Source organism: Netta rufina, assembly GCF_964035555.1.
Source record: "Netta rufina genome assembly, chromosome: 5".
Lineage (NCBI taxonomy): Eukaryota > Metazoa > Chordata > Aves > Anseriformes > Anatidae > Netta > Netta rufina.
Genome location: NC_140128.1, coordinates 46,610,163 through 46,630,715, shown reverse-complemented (window position 1 = coordinate 46,630,715; position 20,553 = coordinate 46,610,163). Strand labels below are relative to the sequence as shown.

The 20,553-nt window shown below is 45.1% G+C and overlaps 1 protein-coding gene across 1 annotated transcript; it reads right to left on the bottom strand.

The window, feature by feature from the left end:
* Window positions 1–2,198: 2,198 nt before the first annotated feature.
* On the bottom strand, window positions 2,199–20,480 carry IVD (isovaleryl-CoA dehydrogenase). Its single transcript, XM_084288201.1, has 12 exons — window positions 20,323–20,480; window positions 18,502–18,591; window positions 16,507–16,558; window positions 13,569–13,738; window positions 11,402–11,495; window positions 10,787–10,923; window positions 9,605–9,701; window positions 7,051–7,144; window positions 5,771–5,852; window positions 5,397–5,501; window positions 4,679–4,751; window positions 2,199–4,568 (listed from the first exon to the last, which is right to left on the bottom strand). Exons 1-12 carry the CDS (start codon window positions 20,464–20,466, stop codon window positions 4,435–4,437), a joined length of 1,272 nt encoding a protein of 423 aa, XP_084144327.1. The 5' UTR covers window positions 20,467–20,480; the 3' UTR covers window positions 2,199–4,434.
* Between the last annotated feature and the right edge of the window lie 73 nt (window positions 20,481–20,553).

Genomic DNA, 20,553 nt, shown 5'->3' with positions numbered 1-20,553 from the left:
GCAAAAGCAGCTGCGAGGCCTCCTGCTTCCCCCTGGGGCCTGTGGTGGGATGGGAGCTGGTGGGTGGTCCTACAGCAAGGCAGTGGCCTGGAAAACCCAGCTGGCAGCCCCAGAACAGCTCTGGAAGGGATTGGAGGGGGAAGCAACAGACAGACCCCCTGAGAAGCAGGGATGGCCATGGCCAAACGTGGGGGCCTGCATCCCGCTGGCCCTGCTTTACCCTCACACCATGCCTGGGCTCTGAGGTATAAGGCAGGGCTGGTTTCGTAAGAACCAGACCCTTCCACAGCAGTTTTTTGTTCTAAAACCACCGTCCTGATGGTGTTTATAAAGGAAACACCTGTGGGCATCCCCTCCAACAGGTGCCAGGTTTGGACGTGGTGTGAAGGAGCCATGGCCCCACCTGCCTGGGAAGCACAAGGCAGGACAGAGGTGGGGTCACAGCCTGTCTTCTCCTTGACATCTTCCACCCAGAGGTAATAGGAGTCATTCACGTTCTTCCACTTTTCGTTCAGCATGGGTTTCTGCAGCAGATCCATTTCTGGCTAGGCCCTAGCTCAGCCCCAGCCCAGCTTTTACTCAACAAGCTCGCAGCTCCAGTGAGGGCTCGCAGAGCAAAGGGGCATCGATCAAGGACACACAACAAGTTTCCCCTTGCAAATTCGGTGTTTATCGCAACTTGGCTGTACAGCTGAAGAGCTAGAAGGGAGTGGAACAGCAGCGTGCAGCAGGAAAACTGGGCAGGAGGACTCACCCCAGACTTCCTGCGTGTCCCTTGCACAAAGCAATTTGCCAACCCATTTTGTTTTGAACGCCTCGGTCTCACGCACCCACCCACTGCAGCAGCTGCAGCTGAGATCCTGAGATTAAAACATCCTCAGGTCCACATGAGCTGAAGGTGAGCATAGCTGTTGCTCAGCAGAATGACATGAGCTGCAAAATTCACCGCTAAAAGATCAAACTGAGCCAGAGCTTTGCTACCTTCAGGTCATTATGCTAGGACTGCTCTTTCATCAGGTTTGCAACCTCAGGGAATGAGTTGCAGAGCAGCCCTGAACACACACAGCAAAAAAAATAAATCACCTGAGCTGGATTCCCCAGGAGCAAGCAGCTTCAGCAAGCGAACCGAGTGTGGTTTTTCTTCTTTCAAGAAATCGATAAACTCTTAACCTGTGAAACCTACCCAGCTGCTACAGGATGGATGCTTCACACATTCAAAACAATGATGGGAGTACCTCAAAACTCATTCCGTGGGCAGGTGCTGCTGAGTGCGTGTTCTCACCCCTGCCTTTCCCAGAACAGGAAGCATTTCTGAATCCCTAACAAACTAGGAAAGGCTTCCCTACAAATTTGCCTCTTTCAAAATCCCCCCATTTTAAACACGCTGCTAAAATAAACTCTGTTTTTTACCTTGTGAATAATTTCCTATGCTCTCCGCGTTTTCTCTCTCCCCATTGCTGAGCAGCCAGCTGCAAACAGGGCAAGCAACTTCAGAACCAGGAAGGGTGCAGCACATTAACCCTTCTCTGCCATCAGCCACACATTTCTCAGGCTAGGAAAACCTCCACTGCAAATTCACTGTGCCTCTAATATGATCCCTCAGGATCCCTCAGGATCATGTTAAAGGCACAGGATCCCTTAGGATCATGTTAGAGGCACAGCGCTCTTGCACATTTTCCCTGTTAGCCCTGCCTGCTGCTCTCCAGAGGGGGCCCGAGGCACAGCCTCAGTGCATCACTATCTCTCTCTCTATATACATACATATTTATTTTTAAACACTTTGGAAAAAAGAGCTGTAGTAGGTAAGAGTAAGGGTGGGCAAGGGAAGGCACTGCTGGTCCCTCAGCTGCTGCCAGCCCAGAGACGCTGTGGCGGGTACCAGACGAGGTCTGTACCTGCCCTCTGCTGGGAAACACCACGGGGACACAGGCTGTCCAGCAAAAGCTTATTTCATTATATTGCATAAAGATTAAAAACCCCTTAACCTTAAACACTGGAGCACTCCCTGGTGTGCTGGGAGCTTTGTTTTTACACCACAGTGAAAACTGCTCCGTGCAAGGAAAGGCAGCCCGTGCCATGCTGCAGTGGAAGCAGACGAGGTTTGATTAACATAACCCGGTTCGAGATTTATTAATCCCACTCTCCACCCTGTCCCATGATGCGTTAGACTTTGATTCATTACACCTTTAACTCAAAGGTGCTGATCAGCCTAGAAAGCAAAGGCATTATTTATTATTTGTATCAAAAAAAAAAAATAGAGCTCTCCAGTGTTAGAGGACAGGTTTAAAAAGCTGCGGATCCCTTCCAGCCTAGAATATATATTTTTAAACAATCTGAATCTAGCCACATCCCGATGTTGCTCTGACATTCATTTCAGAAAAGCTCCTCTGGCTGGAGACAGATCATAACACAATGATTCAGCTCCAATGTTCTTTTGAGAGTTTTCACGGAAAATTGCAGTGATTCATTCCCATATTAAAGAGCTGCAGAACACGCAGGCAAGACACGAGTTTTCCGACGTGCGTTAGAGACACCGTGCTCACACTCCTCACCTCCCTGGCAAGCACTCCCACCACCTCTCAGATGAGGTTTGCTTATTTACTGAGACGTGGAGCTGCACTTACCCTGGAGAGCAGACAGCTCTGCGCCATACCCTGCAGCACCGGTTTCTGCATACTTGCTCTGGCCGCAGCTTGCTGGAAAAAATGCAAGCAGACCACAGTGCTCAGAGGTACAAGGGCTGCACAACTGCCACTACTTGTCACAGCAGGATCTGCTACCAACTCACTCGGGCATATCCGAAAACTTCTGCCCCAAGGCTCTCACAGGGACACCAGACTGGGGTGCAGCATCTGCAGTTTTGTCACTTGCAGGTACAGGTGACGACATCTGTAATCACTTGGTAGTAAAAATATAAAATGTCTCCTCTAGACAAAGCTTATTTCCAAAACATTTCTAGGTGCAGCTCAGTGAGATATTCTTGACAGGCAATGTCACCTCTGTCCCCTCTCCACTAGCTCTACCCAGAAATGAAGATTGAAAATTAAACTCTGGGACACTTCCAGAATGATCCCACTGTAGCTGAATAAAAATGAAGTTTAGGAAGAAAGTACTGCCCCTGTTAAGAAGCTGTTTCTAACTCCAGAAGAACTGAAGCTCTGCTTTTATTTATTTATTTTTAAATAAATACTTGGGTGACCTACCTGGCAATTCAGGAAGGTGAGCTTTTCTTCAATTTGTAGTATTTTAAAATTCAGCATTAGGCACCTAGTACAGATAGATGTCAATTACAACCAAATATTACAAAAAGCTTTAAGTTCTTTCTGTTAAGCTCCTGGGAGTTTGGCTATATGGCAACTGTTTCATTCATTCTTCTGTCATATTTACACCATCCAGTTTTTCCATGTGATTCACTCTTTAAGGCTGGCAGCATACTGTGCCGTTTTCTTTATTAAGGCTAGATAAACTTCAATGCACTGTATATAATGTGCTCTGAAGACACCCACAAATACTGCTGTGCTCACTGACTTCTTTAACCAACCAACAGCGGAGTGTGAACGCATGCTTTTGCCGAAAAAATAATCTTCAGAGAAAAAAAAAAAAAGGAAAAAGAAAAAACAAACAAAACCAAATAACCCCAACCTAAAAAGTCAGCCTCCTCCTGCCTGCTTCATTCATGGATGTCACAATACAGGTCTGACATTTTAACTGTTCCCAGAATGATGGATAGTGACACATCTGAATGAATAACTCAGCAGGAGGCAGTCAATCAGAGAAGCAAAGACTTTGGACTGCACTGAAATATCTTGAGAAGCAGCAGGAATAGGAAAGGAAGTATGCAAAGAAACAGATGTGGTATTTTAACATGATTTTAAGAATCATCACCTAACACACTGGTTGTGCAGCTATGATGCTCAAGCATTCATGATAACGCCAACCACATCACGGAGGTGGCTGAGTTCCCCAGAACAGAAGTTATCAATCCCACTGCAAGGTCACAACAGGAAATTTCCCTTTCCAGTGGTAGCATGCTAAATGCTAGCTATTTAATGGCACTCGATTTTAAAAAGAGAACTAAATTGTTCCCCCGTCCCTTTTTTGGATTGAGTTTGTGCTCAGCAGTGGCCACCTCTTGTTCCAGGTGTACTGCTCAACAGCCTGCTTTGATGGCAGCACGTCTCCTTGATGAACCTCAGCTCTGCAACACTGAGAATCAGGCTGATCACGAGAAGAAAAATATATTTTTTTCCTTCCCTGCTACAGACTGATTCATTCCGCCCAAGCCCAGTCCGGCAGCGTCTGTTCACAAAGCAGGTGGGAAAGAGTCCACAAGTGACGATCCCAGAATCACAGGAAGAAAAGAGTTGTGCGTTGCTGTATCTACTGTCAAAGGCCTCAGAGTGATCAGGGTGCTGCCTTTTTCCCTGGCAGACGTTACTTGAAAGCTGCGTTGAAGGCCCTGCCAATGATAAGCCTGCGCACTTCACTGGTGCCTGCCCCTATCTCGTAGAGCTTGGCGTCACGCAGGAAGCGCCCCATCGGGTAGTCGTTGATGTAACCATTCCCACCTACAAGCAAAAAGATGTTACGAGTCACTTCTCTCTCGTTTCAGGGGGTGAGGGTGGGATAGGTGAGAGCACACTTAAAGCCACAAACCCTGCCAGTGACTGCAGCTTACCGAGGCACTGAATCCCATCCAGAGCCACCTGGGTAGCGCACTCTGCTGAGTAGAGGATCACTCCGGCACAGTCCTGCAAGGAGAGATAGAAACCACAACAGAGTCAGGAAAGATGCCACCTGCCCTTCTCCAACCTTTTCACTAATTAACATATCTAACGAGCCCAAACCACCTCACAAAGGCACGGGATTCACCCCCCAGAAAGCAAGGACCTGGGGCAGTCTTTGTCACGGCAGAGCATTTGTGTCAGGCCACGTGAAGACAAGAAAACAAGTGCAGCAGGGGAGCTGGTCCTTCACAAACACATTGTGCCCACAGGAGACCAATGTGATTTGATTTGGGATGCAGGGCTTCGCTCTGTCAGATGTTCAGTCCTCTCCTTCAATAGGCATGCACTGACAGTGCCGGTGTGTAGAGGCGATAACACCTCGGGATGACTGCTGTAGCCCCGTACAACAGGCAGGATATTGTGTTTGGGCTTCCAATAAACACCTACTGATCCTGCTAAATCTGTTCCCTTGTAGGACTATGGTTTCTTTTTCTCCAGAGGGAAAAACAGCACTTGGAGAGCTGCGAGCACATCATTTTTAGCTCCCATACAAAACATCCACCCTGCTCACGTTGTGGGACCGAAGGAAAGGGAATTCCTGCTCATGTTGTGGGACCAAAGGAAAGGGAATTCCCCCAGCAGACACAGCCCACCCCGGAGTGAGCTCACCTTTGCGTTGATGTGGCCGTGGTCACAGGCCTTGGCCACGTTGTAGACGTACTGCCGGCACGCCATCAGCCGCGTGTACATATCGGCCATTTTGCCCTGCATGAGCTGCACGTCACAGAAGATGAGATCCATTTTACAGCTGTTAAAACTTCACATTTTAATACCCAAGGGAGTAAGGGGGGGTGGGAGTGGCCTCAGGTAAACAGGCTCAGAGATCCTTTCACCTCCAAACCACATCCTTACTTCCCAACCCCAGTACAAACCCTTAACTACCTCCCCATGAAAAGCCCTCCCATAAATGGGCTCCCCATCTTCTCTTTAAGAAAAAAAAAAAAAAAGAGAGACAAAAACTTCTAACTCCTCTTCTGTCTCACCTGGAACTGTCCAATTTTCTGTCCAAATGCTTCTCTTACATGTAGGTATGGAATTGCATGGTCAAGAACAGCTTGCATGATCCTAGATAGGAGAAGGATGACAACAGAACAATCAACAAAAAAATAATATTGCAATCTTGCAAGCTCAGTCTAAGGCAAAAAGGTTCTTCTACCTAAAAAAAAAAAAAAAAACAAACAACAACAAAAAACTGCTGTCTCCCTTAAAGCTCCACTCAAACAATGCTATAAAATCTAAGAGGCCACAGTTTCTCTTCACAGTGTTCTTCATGTTGCTCATTTGGGACATCCTGGGGCAAGGTCTCACCTCCTTAATTCAGGAAAATGAGATGGGGTGTTGAAGAGTTTTCTTACAGCTGTAGCTAGGACAGCTTGTGCTGCCTTACATCTCCAGAGAAGACCAACAAAAGGAGCATTAGCTGGTGACATAAAAAGTGTAGACAAGAATAAGAATGGTGAAAAACCCTCTTCCTGCTTTGCGGAAGATAATCTGTCCACATGAGAGTTAGCACAGAGAGACCACTTGGGAGGAGACAAAGGGGCTGTGCGATGAAAAATAGGTTGTTAGGAACCTTAAGGACTGAGTAAGTGAATAACAAACCTTTTATCCAGTCCAAAGATCCTTCTATGTGGCAGTCTGGATAGTGCTTTTAAGTTTTAAAGAATCAGTAACACAAATGCAGAGCTGGCTATTCCCAGCTCTCAGGGACTGAAGCAGACTTCCCACTCCTGGTAACATTTATGTCAAGACCAACATTTTCAAAACCATGCTCTGGATGATCAATCCAGAGAACCACCTCACCTGCACAACACCAAAGGGCAGGGATTCCCAAACTTTCCTTCTTGCATTGCTTCTTTTATCCCTTAGCCCTCAACATGTTTCACCTAGATGCTTTCAAATGGAGAAGAGCCTCCATGAAGAATGGAGAGGTGAGGAGAGCTAACAGAAAAGATGGAGCACACACAGAGCAAAAGAAGAGCTCCCTGCAGCTGCCTAGGAGTGCCGAGCTGAGCACCCTCCAGCAGGAGCCCATTAGAGCAGTTATAACACAGCTAACGAGTTCCCAGAAGCTACAGATCTCTCTGCTCCTGCTTCCCTTGTACGGCTCCGACCCAGCCACCTCCTCCAGTCACACTTTCCTCTTCTCTCCAAAGCTGCCCCAGTATCTCAGTATCCTACAGAGAGGTGCGATCCCACTGGGCCAGGGGGTTGTGAACCATCTTTCCAGCCTTATAATCTATGAAAGACGACAAACCCTTACCCCAGCGGCCCACCAGACAGCACAAGTCTCTCCAGGTCCAGCCCACTCATCAACACGTAGACTCCCTTGCTCAGTGCCCCCAAGACATTTTCAGCTGCAATCAAAAGAAAATGATGGGTAAGCTTTTACTCGTGCACAACTTTCTTTCCAGTTTGAGATGCAAACATTCAGGGTGAGCTAGACAGGCTGAGTTTCAATGGATACACTCCCTGACACTGAAACATCTTTTCAATCCAAACAAAGCCAAAAAGGAAAAGCAGTAGATGGTTATAAAGCGTATCTGAGCTGAGACCTTCCAGCTTAGCATTTATATCAACGTGAATAGGAGACAATCACCTCAAGGACAAACTGGGAGCCCTCTTCACCATCCCATTAGTTTGTATCTAACCCAAACTGACAGTGACCAAAAGGTGTTACCACACTCAGCAGACATTGGATGGTATTGGAAATGAATGCAAATTCTCATCTGATATACTCAGGTCACCTCACTGGTCATTCCTAATACAGGAATCAAAACTTGCATGGGCAAGCAACCAAAGCTCACCACTTAGCACGTGTTGGGGTTATACATCAGCCTTCTGAGACTGGAAAACGCAAACTTATCACCCCTTCTGTGAGGGGAACAGAGCAGAACATTGTGTTTGTTACAAATACACATTTTCAAAGATGAGTATTATTTCTGTGAAAATGGAACAGAAAAAAAAAACATATTTGATAATGGGCTGAGAAAAAGACTGAAAGCCGTGTCATTGTGGGACAACTTAAAGCATGCACTGGTGTTAACAATATAAACAGAAGCAGGAACAAAAGGCTCATCTCAGTATGGCTGTATTCCTGCAGTCAGGAGAGAACTTACAGCCTACCAACTCTGCTTTGCAGATGGACAGAGATTATTCACTTAGCATGCCCTGTAGAAGAACTGACATATGCTTCAGGCTTTGATCACAAGAGATCTGAGAGGTGCAATATGCAATGAGAAAATGTGGCAGGACTTGTGGACACGTGCAGCTAATCTCCTGAAGCAAATAATCTCTTTCAGGGGCAGAAGCTCAAGGACTGCATTGTCTTCTGCTGCTTGTTGAGGAGTGTGCTGGTGTACTGCATGGAAAAGTCCAGCTTCTACAGGATCAGGATCATGAGTTTAAAAAATGAAAAATGATGCTTGGCTCTTGGAGAAAAAACTCAGCATCTGCTCCCCCCCACACCTCCAGAAACAAAGAAAAACACTAATAGCAAACATCACTTTGAAGAACAGAACATAAATGCTGGAATCACTAATTATAAAGTGACGTAACTGTTCAGAAGTAATGACATCTAATAGCTTGAAAACAAACAAAAAGGACCAAATAGCCTGAATATTTTCCTGTACGTCCTGGGAAAAGGGATGGATAGGTTGCTGAAGAATATGTGTTGACTGCACAAGGAGGGGGTGGGCTTGCTGGCTGCATGTCACAGCAATGAAAGTTGACGCTCTGAACCAACTTTTATGAAAGCAACATGACCAAATGAATCCACTAAGTATGAGAAAAAACACTCACTGTAGCATGGCTGACAACGAACCCCTGTATTTTAAAGCTGGTGGAATTGCAGTGCTAGAGGAAGACATTTTGATGTGAGACATGCAACAGCATGAAACAGACATGAAACATGAGACATGAAACAGCAAAATGCTTCAGCTGCCAATGCAGAAAATCAGAAGCAGCATTAATGGCCATAGTGCAAAGTGTGTTAACTTCCAACGTGCAGCGATGTGCTTCCCCGAGCTATCAGAAAATGGAATCTTGTTACCATGAGAACATGCTGTTCTGTGCAGATGATTACCCAGAAGATGATCTGAAGACTCGGGTACTGGACTTTCTGATTTCAGAGTGGAGGGATTCAGTCAAGTCAGAAACGTCAGATTTCAGCTGAAACCCTTCCACATGCTGCAAAGCAGCTGTTTTGTGTATGGGGAGCAGCGGAGATGCTTGCTCTGCAGACATGCTGTTGGGAGTTTCTGGAGTTCAGATAAGGGATCTCCTCTACTTGCTGTAGAGTGGCTGTGAACTTTCTGTCAACAAAAATAGCCACTACAGTTGCCCCTGCTGTATTAACAGTGGAAAGGACATTTATTTTCAGGCCCTGACACCACAAGAATTCAGAAATGTTATAAACAAACCGGAAGGCTGGCAGGTAGCCTTCAGTCATTTTTGGGGAAAAGAAACTTCAATGCAAATAAGTTCTCCTATGTACTATTTGGGGAGCTCTAATGGAAACAATCAGAAGTTTCTCTGAAAGCCTCATCTAGGCTTTGTAAAAGCAGTGGTTAAGAGTTAGGTCCCTGAGGGAGAAACAAAAGTGATCTAACACGGGATGTGCTTGTTCATTGGAATCCATCAGACTGCACCTTCCCAATTTCACCAGCTCTTAGGAGGTTGCCAAAGAGCAGATAACCATCTACAAAGCCCTCTAGGTCACAGTCTGAACGTGCATGTAATTGGTGATCCAATTTATCTAAGCAAGAAGAGAGGGAACCACCCCGCATGCATACTGCCATGATTTGAAGCCAGCTTACCGGGGACCTTACAATCCTCAAAGATCAATTCACAGGTGTTAGACCCTCTCATTCCCAGCTTATCAAGCTTCTGCGCTGTGCTGAAACCTGGGGTTCCCTGCAAAAAAGCCAAGACATTAAAACTGAGTCTCATATCTCTCAATTCTGAAAGACTAAAAAATCACTACAGATGTGTGAAATTTCCCTGACCACATGAGTACGTGTGGAGCACCAGAAGGGAGTCAAGGAAGCACCCACTGTGGGGACAAAACCAGGCACAAGTACAAGCAGGAAGCAAATAATCTGAGAAATGTGGACATGTGGCAAACTGAGTGGATCCACTTTTCAAATGGAGTGGATTAATTTTCTGTTGCACATAAATATTAAACAAATAGAGATTTGGCCAGCTGCCAACACAAGCACTTCTCTACAGCAAGGACTGCAAGTGCTGACAGTGCCTGAACTATTCTAGTCTCTCAGTCCAGTAAGGCCATCAGAAGGTTTACTGATCTGAGATCTATTTCCAGTACCATTTGTTTTATTACAGCTTCCTATCTTCCTTGTGGAGATGAAAATGTGTCTAGCATAGCCCCAACTAACTAAAAGGGAAGAAAGACCCCAAAAGATCCCCACTTCCCAAGGGGTCCCTATCAAAAGTCCTGTTTCTGATCACTTTTACTTGCATGTTTGGGTCACTGCAGGAATCCAAAAGGGCAGTGAAAGAAGAAGGGGGAAAAATGAATAAAGTTATTTCAATGTATTGACATTAAAAAATGCAGGGATAGATCACAGGACAGACAGTAGGACAGATTTACAGGGTCTCCGTAACTCCTGACAATTTTGGGCAACAAGCAAAAGTCCATTTTTATTAGGATCTTGACTGTTCTCTCCACATTTCTAGCCCAAAAGGCTGGCTATGGGCTTGTATGCCAAAATCCAGGAGCTCCCAGCTGGCAGTGCAACCCGCCGTATCACTGGGGCAGAGGCCTAACTTCATGAGCTTATAAAATTCAGGCAGGAATTAACGTCTCTTTGAGGAAGGGGGTGATGGTTGTGGAAAGAAAACTAGTTGGTTTCTAAACAAGCCCTTTAGGCTGAAGGAGGTAGCTTTTTAAAAAAAAAAAAAAGATAAATAAATAAATAAATAAATAATAAACACTAGAATAAAATTGTGAGAGTTACTAAACAGTAATGTAAACCTACCTTCTCCACAATGAATGCAGTTATACCTTGGGAGGCTGGTACAGCATTAAGGTTTGTTTTAGCATAAACGATGAGAACATCTGCATCAGGCCCGTTGGTAATCCAAAATTTGTTCCCATTCAAAATGAAGTAGTCCCCTGGAAGTACAGAGGTGCAGTCTGTCAGCTCACAACAGACAGAGCAACACCGACATCCTCACCCCATTTGTTTCAAAACTGGCTTTCAAGGATCCCCACAAACAACACGCACAAATCTTTCTCGATCTCAAGAAAATTCATTCCTTTCATTTCTGGAGTCCAAAGTCAGTTTAATGAATCCCTGACAAACGAAGGCTTCTAGCAATAGGTCCATTATACCACCATATTCCACCACCACAATCAGAAGTCCACTTTTGGACATGCAACCACCCATTCCATGTCTTCACTACCTTGCTTTATCACTTTCAGTATGTTTGCTTTATCCCAGATTATTCTGGGAGGTTGTACAAGGCCACTAACATTGCTTGGCAAATCCAAGGCTAAGCACCATTTCTGAATGGTGTTAGGGAGGTTAGTTTAAGTTTACAGGAGACATTTATGCTGGCTACCCACCCAGGAAGCACCAGACAGGTTTTACCTTTCTTATCTGCTTTCAGCTTCATGGACACAACATCAGATCCAGCATTAGGCTCGCTCATCGCTAGGGCTCCAACGTGCTCCCCACTGATTAGCTGGAAGAGACAAATACGAGAAAACGAAGTGGAATAGTAGCATTGTTTCTATTCCTTCTTTAAGGTGCCTTCCACTTCTTTTTCTGTATCTCCATCCTAGCTATTCCATGCAAGAGCTGCCAAAAAGAAACTGCTCCTGGTGGAGTCTTCACAGGGAGCTCCCCTGTGCTGCTGTGCTGAGGGAACAGCACCAAAGCACAGCGGGAGGAGGAGGATGGCTCAACTCACATCTGAGTGAGTGCTTTATACACAGAGCTGCAGGCAGCTATCTCCAGGAAGGTGCCAAAAGAATCATGCAGGCAGCCGTGTGCCTTTCACAAGCTCCTTGCTCCACGCTTCACAACTGCCCTTTTAGATAAACAAGAGTTGTTGAACACAAGAGGCCAGTAAGGGCTGTGAAAAGAGATTGGGAAGTTCTTTGCAGCATTCCCATAGCCCTGTCTCCCCACACTCCTACTAAAATAGCAGGTGGACACACTGCTTCTGTGCCTGCTCATGCCAGGCTTGGGCATAGCTGCTGCTTCCCCTTTCCTGTTCCTTCATCCTGAGCTTTTCTCCTTGATTCTCCCCCCATGCACTTTCATCCATTCTCTCCTTTTGATCCCCCTTCTTTTTAACAAAAAAAAAGTTCCATGCTTAAAAGCTACGTTGAAAGAATCCCATACATTAGTGCATTTCACCAGCAGTCAGTGATACGCTCAATGCTAATTAAATAAGTACCACTAAGTACTTCAGCATGAACCAAGGCGAGTTGGAACTAGGGTCAGCACATCTCATGCTGAAAGCCGGCGAATGATGGCATTAAAACACCCCCGAGCAGCAACGAGGACAGCTTGGGGTTACCTATTGCCAAGCTGCACAAGAATGCTTTGAGGAAGCAACACTGTGCCTTGCACATGGTTTAAGTCAAGTTTCTTGCGGTAATAATTTCAGTAGCTGGGATTCAGTTACATTTCTCCACATGTATAAACAGATAAATCCGTTTACCAGGCAGGTTACAAACATCAGAGCTTTACGTGATGAAGATACTCGCAGTTAATTAGCACAGGCAGCAAACCAAGCACTGGGGTAGTAAAAACTGCAGAATATAAAATATAAAAAGAGCAAGAAGCACAGAAGTCTCCAAGCACTTTAGAAAGTTTGAAAAATATAATCCAGTGTCACTCCACAGCCTCCTTTGGTGACAAAGGTCTGCAGAGGCTGTCTGCCTGTCCCAGCTCCCCATAACTCGGGTACTGCCCCATCCTCTTTGCCTGCAGGCACGGGATCCGACACAGGCTGGGGTACAAAGACTACACAAATTCTGAGTTCCACAAGATGCTCTTTCAATGCAAATTAAGGAATCAAAATTATCAAGTTAGGGAAAGGCAAGTTTGGTTAATATAGTATTTCCTAAATGCTGGAGCACTGAAACCAGCTGGTGCTTAAAACGCTGAACACAATGAAAGAAAGCTCATCCTTGCATGCATCTGTACCATGCACTGCTCTGGTACTTTAGGAGTGCTGCAGAGCAGCTACTTTCAGCTCTTGCTAACTGTACATCCCTCCTTGCATCTACACACTTTAAAGGGGACGGTTGTTTGTCAAAGGAAAGGCACAGAAAGGCACGAAATTCCAAGGAAAGTAAAATATTAAAAATAATTTTTAAAAACTGCTGTTTTTTGTGTTACAATTTTTTTTTTTGGCTTTATTCTGTTGCTGCCTACTTGAAACAAGTAGACCCTCTGTGCAAGAAGGGTATGCTTTTTCATTAAAAAAATTATTAATTCCATAAGCATGTGGATACAGTCGCAACTCTGACTCCTCACCCCTGTATCTACAAACAGGAGCCCGATAGAAGAAGCCAGGCACACAAACATGCTCTCAGAAAACATGGATAGTGACAGACCAGATCAGCAACAGCAAAAATATTAAATCTAGTGCACTCTGTTGTATTTTATTGTCCCAAACCTCATAATGTAGCAAAATCTATTGTATTCCCTAACACTTTAAAGCATGGAACCCGCTCCCACTCTTGTCCCCAAAACCACCACCCAAACCAGGATGCTTTCCAGTCCACATCCTGCCTTATACCTTGGGCAAATACTTCTCCTTCTGGGCTTCGTTGCCGTTCCGCACCAGCTGGTTGATACAAAGGTTGGAGTGGGCTCCATAGCTAAGCCCCACAGCTGCTGATGCACGAGAAATTTCCTCCATCACCAGCACGTGGTCCAGGTACCCCAAAGCAGATCCACCGTACTTCACTGAGAACAAAAACCCCACGTTAACCACCACGGGACACAGCACATGTGCACAAGACCCCTGGGCTGGGCTGGGCTGTCTTGAGTGAGATCTGAGACAAGAATGCTGCTGGTTTTGGCTGGTTTTTATTTCATTTGTTTTTTTTCTTTTTTTTTTCTCTGAGCTGGGCACCTCTGGCTTTCCCCATCCTCTCAGAATTTGAGTTTTATCTTAAAAGTACAGCGACATTACTTCTTCAGCACAATCGATAACGATTTGTGTTTGTGAAGCATATTTCATAAATAATACATGGATAAGGATATACCTAAAACATGCTACCAACACTTGCACAACAAGGAATCTTTCTTGGCAACTATCCCTAAGTGCAAAGTTAATACAATATAATATAATGATTTAATGAGGATTAAATCATAAGATGCCAACCTGCATTATGAGAGGGGAAAAGGAGCAAAGTTTGCAAAGTCTAACTATGTTTGTATTAACGAGAACCTTTAAATAAAAAAGGAACCCTCAAACTGGTCTAAGATCTGGGGTATTAGGGACTTCTAATGCCCACAAATACGCAGGAGATCAGCACTTTGAGGGATGATGGGTCTGGAATGAGAATGATCCTAAAATGTAACTGTTGTAATTCAAGAGCAGCAAGAATGTGGATTTCAGAGATCAAGTTGTAACAGCAAGTCCAGCTGGGCACCCTGAGATGAGTCTTAAACCAGTGGCTGATACAATTAAAGACACAGAGTGAGACAAGGAGGGAGAAGGCAACAAAACAAAACAAAAGGTGGCTGACAAATGCATGATGGCCTTGAGCGTTGACAGCCTACATAAATACATCTACTTACACACACATTTGTATACACACAGTTTCATCCAAAAGTAAAAGCTGAGCAGGCAAGAAGCAAGTGATCATACTGATAAGGGAAGAACTAAAAGAGGAGGACATAAACCACCACAAACTAGCCAGGGAAATAACCTGCAAGCACCACCTAGTCATCAACATGAGTGCTGTAAGCAAGCAGCAGCAACAGTAAGAGCAAGATATGTTTGCACGTGCAGTGACCAAAGAGATGAGCAAGAGCATAACCTGGGCTGAAAGAGAGCCACTGCCCCAAATCCGAATTAATACAGCAGTCACTACCATTAGGGGCAGCTTTTCTCCCACGTCACCCATTCTGACAGCTGTCTTTATCTGCAGGGCTCTTTATCCTCCGAAACCACCTCTCCACCCTGAATCAGGGTTTGGGTTTTCACTCTCAATATCCTGAAAGATGGGTTTAACCACTTCTCACGTGTGCCAAAACAAAAGATCTGCTATACTGCCTGCTGGGTTGGATGCTATCACCTCAATACAGGAAAGGCAACTGCCTGCTGTAAGCAGTACAGGTACATAACAACTTTGTACTGCAAGAGGTACAAGAAAATATTCCTATCACAACTATTTATATACTACAAGCTGCAGTGATCTAGGCTGATGGTGCCCTTTCAAAATCACTCTCTACATATGATGTGCCTGTATGATTACTCCAAAGTATTTGCATTTCTTCTTTTTTTTTTTTCTATAAAATAAATACAACAAAGCAACACAGTATACTAAGTTTTAAAAATAAAGTAAAAAGCATTTCTTCAAAATGTTTCCTTAAAAGACTTGACCCATTGGTGCTGAAGCACACCATTTAATTGACCATGCACTCTCATAAGATTTCACATTATCTTCACATCCCCAGGTCCAGCCTCCACCTCCTACAGCAAAACCAATGCCAATAAAGAAACTGCACATAGCAATACAATCAAAAATTGCACGTTTGGGCATAGCAAGGTTTTAGAGGTAAATCTTTCAGGAAATCAAAAAAGACAGGACTCATGAGGGGATAGCTTATTTATAGTGTGGGAAACTGCTGTAAGCCTCAGGCACAACATCAAAGAAGAAAGAAGGTAAGAGTGAGAAAAAACAGGAGCAGCAGTAAATTGGGAAGAGTAAAGAGAAAGAAAGCAGAAATAGAGACTCTTTCAAGCAGACTTGGTGCCACAGAAAGAAATGCAGAGGCATTATTTCAACGCATTGCTATTCAGCTTGCTTCTGCAGAAGCCTTTGCACACACACATCTAGAAACACAGACTTTACGATGGGGAAATAAAGGCCCCATTGGCTGCTTTTCTCCACTAAGGGCTTCTCCTCATTACACTGCGTTAGCGCATTCAGCATGACCATGGCAGGCTCAGTAATCTGTAACATTAATCAAAACACTTTTCAACTAACCTGGACAAGGCTGAATAAGATTTACCCGATTTTTTTTTTTTTTTTTCCCTGACGGGTTGGATGCTGTCAGCCCTCCATTAGCTATCACAGCTTTTCACGGCATTGTTTAATGCCCTGTAACTTCTTCTATTAGAGATGGATGCTTGCTCTAGGATACTTTTATCTGTAGCTCTCAGGCTTCAAAACTTGAAGCAAACGCTTCATATGGGTGAAGCACAAACACATTCAAGTTGTATGTATATCTGGAGAAAACATTTCTGAAAAGTACTGGTAAGTTGCAAAAGCCATTTCGTAATTGTCCAGAAGTCTACTGAATCAAGCTCCTTTTTCCTTGGTAAAGAACAACAGAAGTGTCCAAAGAGTTTTAAAAACCATGAAAACAGCAGCTTCTGGACAAAAACAGATGTCACATCACAGACAAGGATGTTATGAGCTGGAAAGGGTGAGTTTAAGTCGTCTCTCTTTTGTGTGAGGAATCACCCAGCAGATGGTCGGAGGCAGGAAAACACTTACCAGGAGCTGTGATCCCCAGAACTCCCAATTCCCCAAGTTTCTTCCAAAACTCCTACAAATACACAACAAAAGCAATCAGTCCAGACATGTGGTCAGGGCAGCAGGGTGAGAAGCCTTCCCAGGTAGCTCACTGGACACGCTGATTTACCCTGTTTGTGTGAAACCTCAGAGATCATCACATCAGTACCATTCCTCCTGCAGCAGCAGCTCCATGCTTCCAACCAAGAACCCACACAGGCTTAAGGACTCCAGTTATGCAGGGAGGGAACTCACAAGCCTAAATTTAATTTGGGAAGGACAGGTCCTAAGATTTTAACACATCACCTAAATTCGTAAACTGGGTAAATTAAATGTCCAATTACCTTAAAAAATTCTAGGCTCTCGTATGCTGTTTCTGGCTAAAGGTAATTTAGGATGTCATGTCTTAAATTTATGCTTGCTTTTTACCTCAAACAACCTTGTCACGCTGCTTTGGCAACACTGTGTAGGTCTATTAGCCTGTGATTGCCACAGCTAGAATAAGTTATCCGTGACTGAAGGCCTGGAAAGTACTGAGAAGAGCTGCAATCACTGAACAATTTAAGACTAGGGTAAAACCAGAAACTGGTGAGTAAACCCAAGGAAACCTCCTTGTGAGAGCTTATATTTAAAAAAAAAAGGAAGCGTTACAGCTGGGTCAGGAAAAGCAACTGCTGAGGTAGGCAAAGGTATTAGAAAAGTTATAAAAAATCGTGATTTCTGGTGAACACTCTGGACTTGTGAAGCCAAGAGAGCTGAATCCACAATGGCCACTCTATACACAAGCCTCTAGGCTTCTGAGCCTCCTGGGAGACCTGCGGCACGTGGGGACTGGATAAGGCTGCTTAGTCGTGTGCAGCTGGACACACACCCTACAAAGTCCATCTGCTAGAGGGCAGCCTGTCCTTGACTGCCAGCTCCTCCCTTCGCCCAGACTTACTGCCCTGCAACAGCAGCATGCAATTAACCTCTGCTCTGCAGCCACACGGCTCGAGGCATGGAGCCACTGCCTGGCTCGAGACAAACACATCAGCTGTGCAGGGCACATGGCATTACAGAGGAAGAGAAAAGCCATGGCACAGTGCAGTAGCAAGGGACACCACCATCGAAGGTCACATGTGCTAGGTGAGTCATCTCTGGTGTTGCTTCAATCTGCAGGCTTTCCTCTGTTAGGGGATGGCCACGCAGGTGATTGCTTCTCACATGGACTCGGTGGCCAGTGATTACAGTTACCTGTGAATAGTCTCCAGAGACTTTAAAAAGTATTATTCAATAGCACTGGATGACATCTGGTACGCCAGACTAAATCTATATAGCTAACTTCAAAGCCATGCGCATAGCCCTGAAAATATCAGCATCAGAGCTGTAGGAAATCCTAGCAGATGTTCTGAACGTTTTAAGTCTTGTGGAGCTTATGAAAACCAACAGCGAGGTCTCTCATTTTTATCAATCAAACCTTCCTATTGCAGAGAATCTGTTGGTTTTATTAGGAAGAAAACTTTCAGCTCAACAGTCAAACCATTCTACATTCCTGCATTTGCACACAGCATTTCCAAAGCAAATTTGAGAGGAAGCTGAGATATCCGGGCTGTCCACAACAAGAGTCCTAGCTAGGAGAGTACAACACACATATTAGAGGAGGAGTCTTTGAACAGGGCCAGGCAGAAACACCACGATGAGAATCCAAACAAGACCATTATCAATCCATCTCTTTTCTTTTTTTTTTTTTTTTTTTTTTTTGACACTAGTTCAGTCTTTCCCCAAGTTGTTAAAAACTAACAAAAGAAGAAACAAGAAAGCGAAGGTGGTTTTTTTTGTTGTTTGTTTTTTTGTTTGTTTCTTTTTCTCTGTAGCTTACAAGTTTGAAGAGTTGATGCGTATCTTCCTGTGGTGTGGACTGGAATTCCTGGTTTGAGCCTACACACAGATCAAAGTACAGACTGCCATCTATTTCACAGGCACGCATGAAATACTTACCCGCATGCCTTTGAATTCATTCTCCTGGTCAATTTGTTGGGCCTTCGGAGCCAAATGCTCTTGACAGAACTTTGTCATGGTCTGCCTAAGCTGGGAAAAGAGGTGAGGAGAAACGCATACGTTACACCCCATTAATATATTGTCATCTTCTTCTCTAGGATACTTCCAATGCTCCCCTGACAGGCGATCCAATGATCTCAAACCCAAAAGCACAAGATCATAAGGAAATCAGTATTTCAGGTTATTAGCTGAAAGAGAATATGAAACTCTCTTTAGCCTTTTTTGCAAGAGGTCTTAAGAGAAGCCCTCAATAGAGAATATAAGTTCCTCTTGACAGTTAACTTAATCTTACCCCAGCATGAGAGTGTGCTGGGGAACTATTTCCTGCCTGCACTGGGGTTTCAGGTGATGTTTGGGTCAGGAAACTTTAAGAACTGGTGAACAGAGCTCATGATTCATTACCCCCATCGAGTACCTGCCTATGGCTTCGTTTAATTAAATGTAGATGAACTCAAAGTTCTTCTAAATGTTAAGATCCAATGCATTCTGCAGAAGTCTGTACGCACTCGAAAGAAGCTTGTACAATACCTTAAAGTGTTTTTAATGTGAACACTAAAAAAAATTGTCTAGATGGTACAGTAGAGCTTAAAAATTCTATTTTTCCCTCTTGGTTCTTTATTCCCACAAATTAATGCTGGTGAAGGAACATTCAGAGACTGAAACCCTCTGCTCTTTAACCAAAACCTGGAGAAGCAGCAAATGCAGCAAAGCAAAATATGCCTGAGCTGCTCTGCCTTTCTCTCGTTTCAGATCAAAAAGATATGTTAGTTTCCATGGCTACCCAGACACTGGATTCCAGTACCACCAAACAAGTTTATTCCTCTGTTGATAGGCTTTTCTCTTTTATTTTTTTTTTCCCTCCTTTTTTAAGTATTAAAGCTTCCATTGTAACAAAACTGAGAGCAGTAAACTTGAGAATAAAGCTTGAAAATAATAGCTTAAAATTGTTAATCATTAGAGACTGGGGGAGGATGGAGGTGGACTCTGACAGGCATCCCAGACACACTAAACCAGCTTATAACAGTTACAAGTGCTCTTAATTTACAGATTAACATTACTAAAGATCTGTTTCTGATCTTTTATTAACTTTTCCACAGGAGACACACAAGTTACGAGATTATTTTCTCCCTTTTATGCTTGTTAAATTTAGAAGCACACAGAAACATCAAGTTAATTCAAGCTGGTGAGCTTATAAATCACAAACACAAACCAGGCAAAGAAAACAGCAGAAGTACTCCACTTCCCAAGTAAGAAAATAAGTACAAACAAGTTTTTTGTACACCTGTACACTTGCACTGTCATAATTACGCAGCAAGTGTGGCAATAGCTACAAATCCGAGACCGAGGCCAAGTTTCATTGGCAGGAGCCTGTGAAGACGCTGCCTATCATTCCATTCCCTGGGGCAATCGGGAATAAATACTATGACGGCTGGAAGCAGGCAAGGCATCAAACACGAGACACCACAAAGCTCAGAAGTACCACCCTAAAGCTTTAGGTCCCTTGGTGACCACGAGAACAACACAGCAGAGCCACAACCCTTCGCAGCCCCCTCCCGCCCTGCGCTGCGCACCAGGGCCCGGCCACCCGCTGTGCCCCGCGGGCAGGGCGCACACGTGGCGGCGGCGCGCCATGGGAGCGCCCCGGGGATAGGTCAGCTCCCCGCGGCCGCAGCCAATCAGCAGCCGCCGAGGCCGACACACCCCCGCGGGAAGGCCCGCCACGGGGCCGGGGCCGGGGCCGGGGCCGGGGCCCGCCCGTACCTGCCGCTGCTCGTCGCTCAGCCCGTTGACGGCGTCGTCCACCGCCAGCCCGGCGCAGCCCCGCCGCGGCCACCCCAGCGCTCGGCGCCTCCCCGCGCCGCCCGCTGTCACCGCCGCTCTCCGCAGCGCCGCCGCCGCCATCATTACCCCCCCGCCGGCACCGGTGCGCAAGCGTGGCCCGGCCCCGGGGAGAGGCCCGGCCCGCCCAGCAGCCGGCCCCGCCGCTCGGCT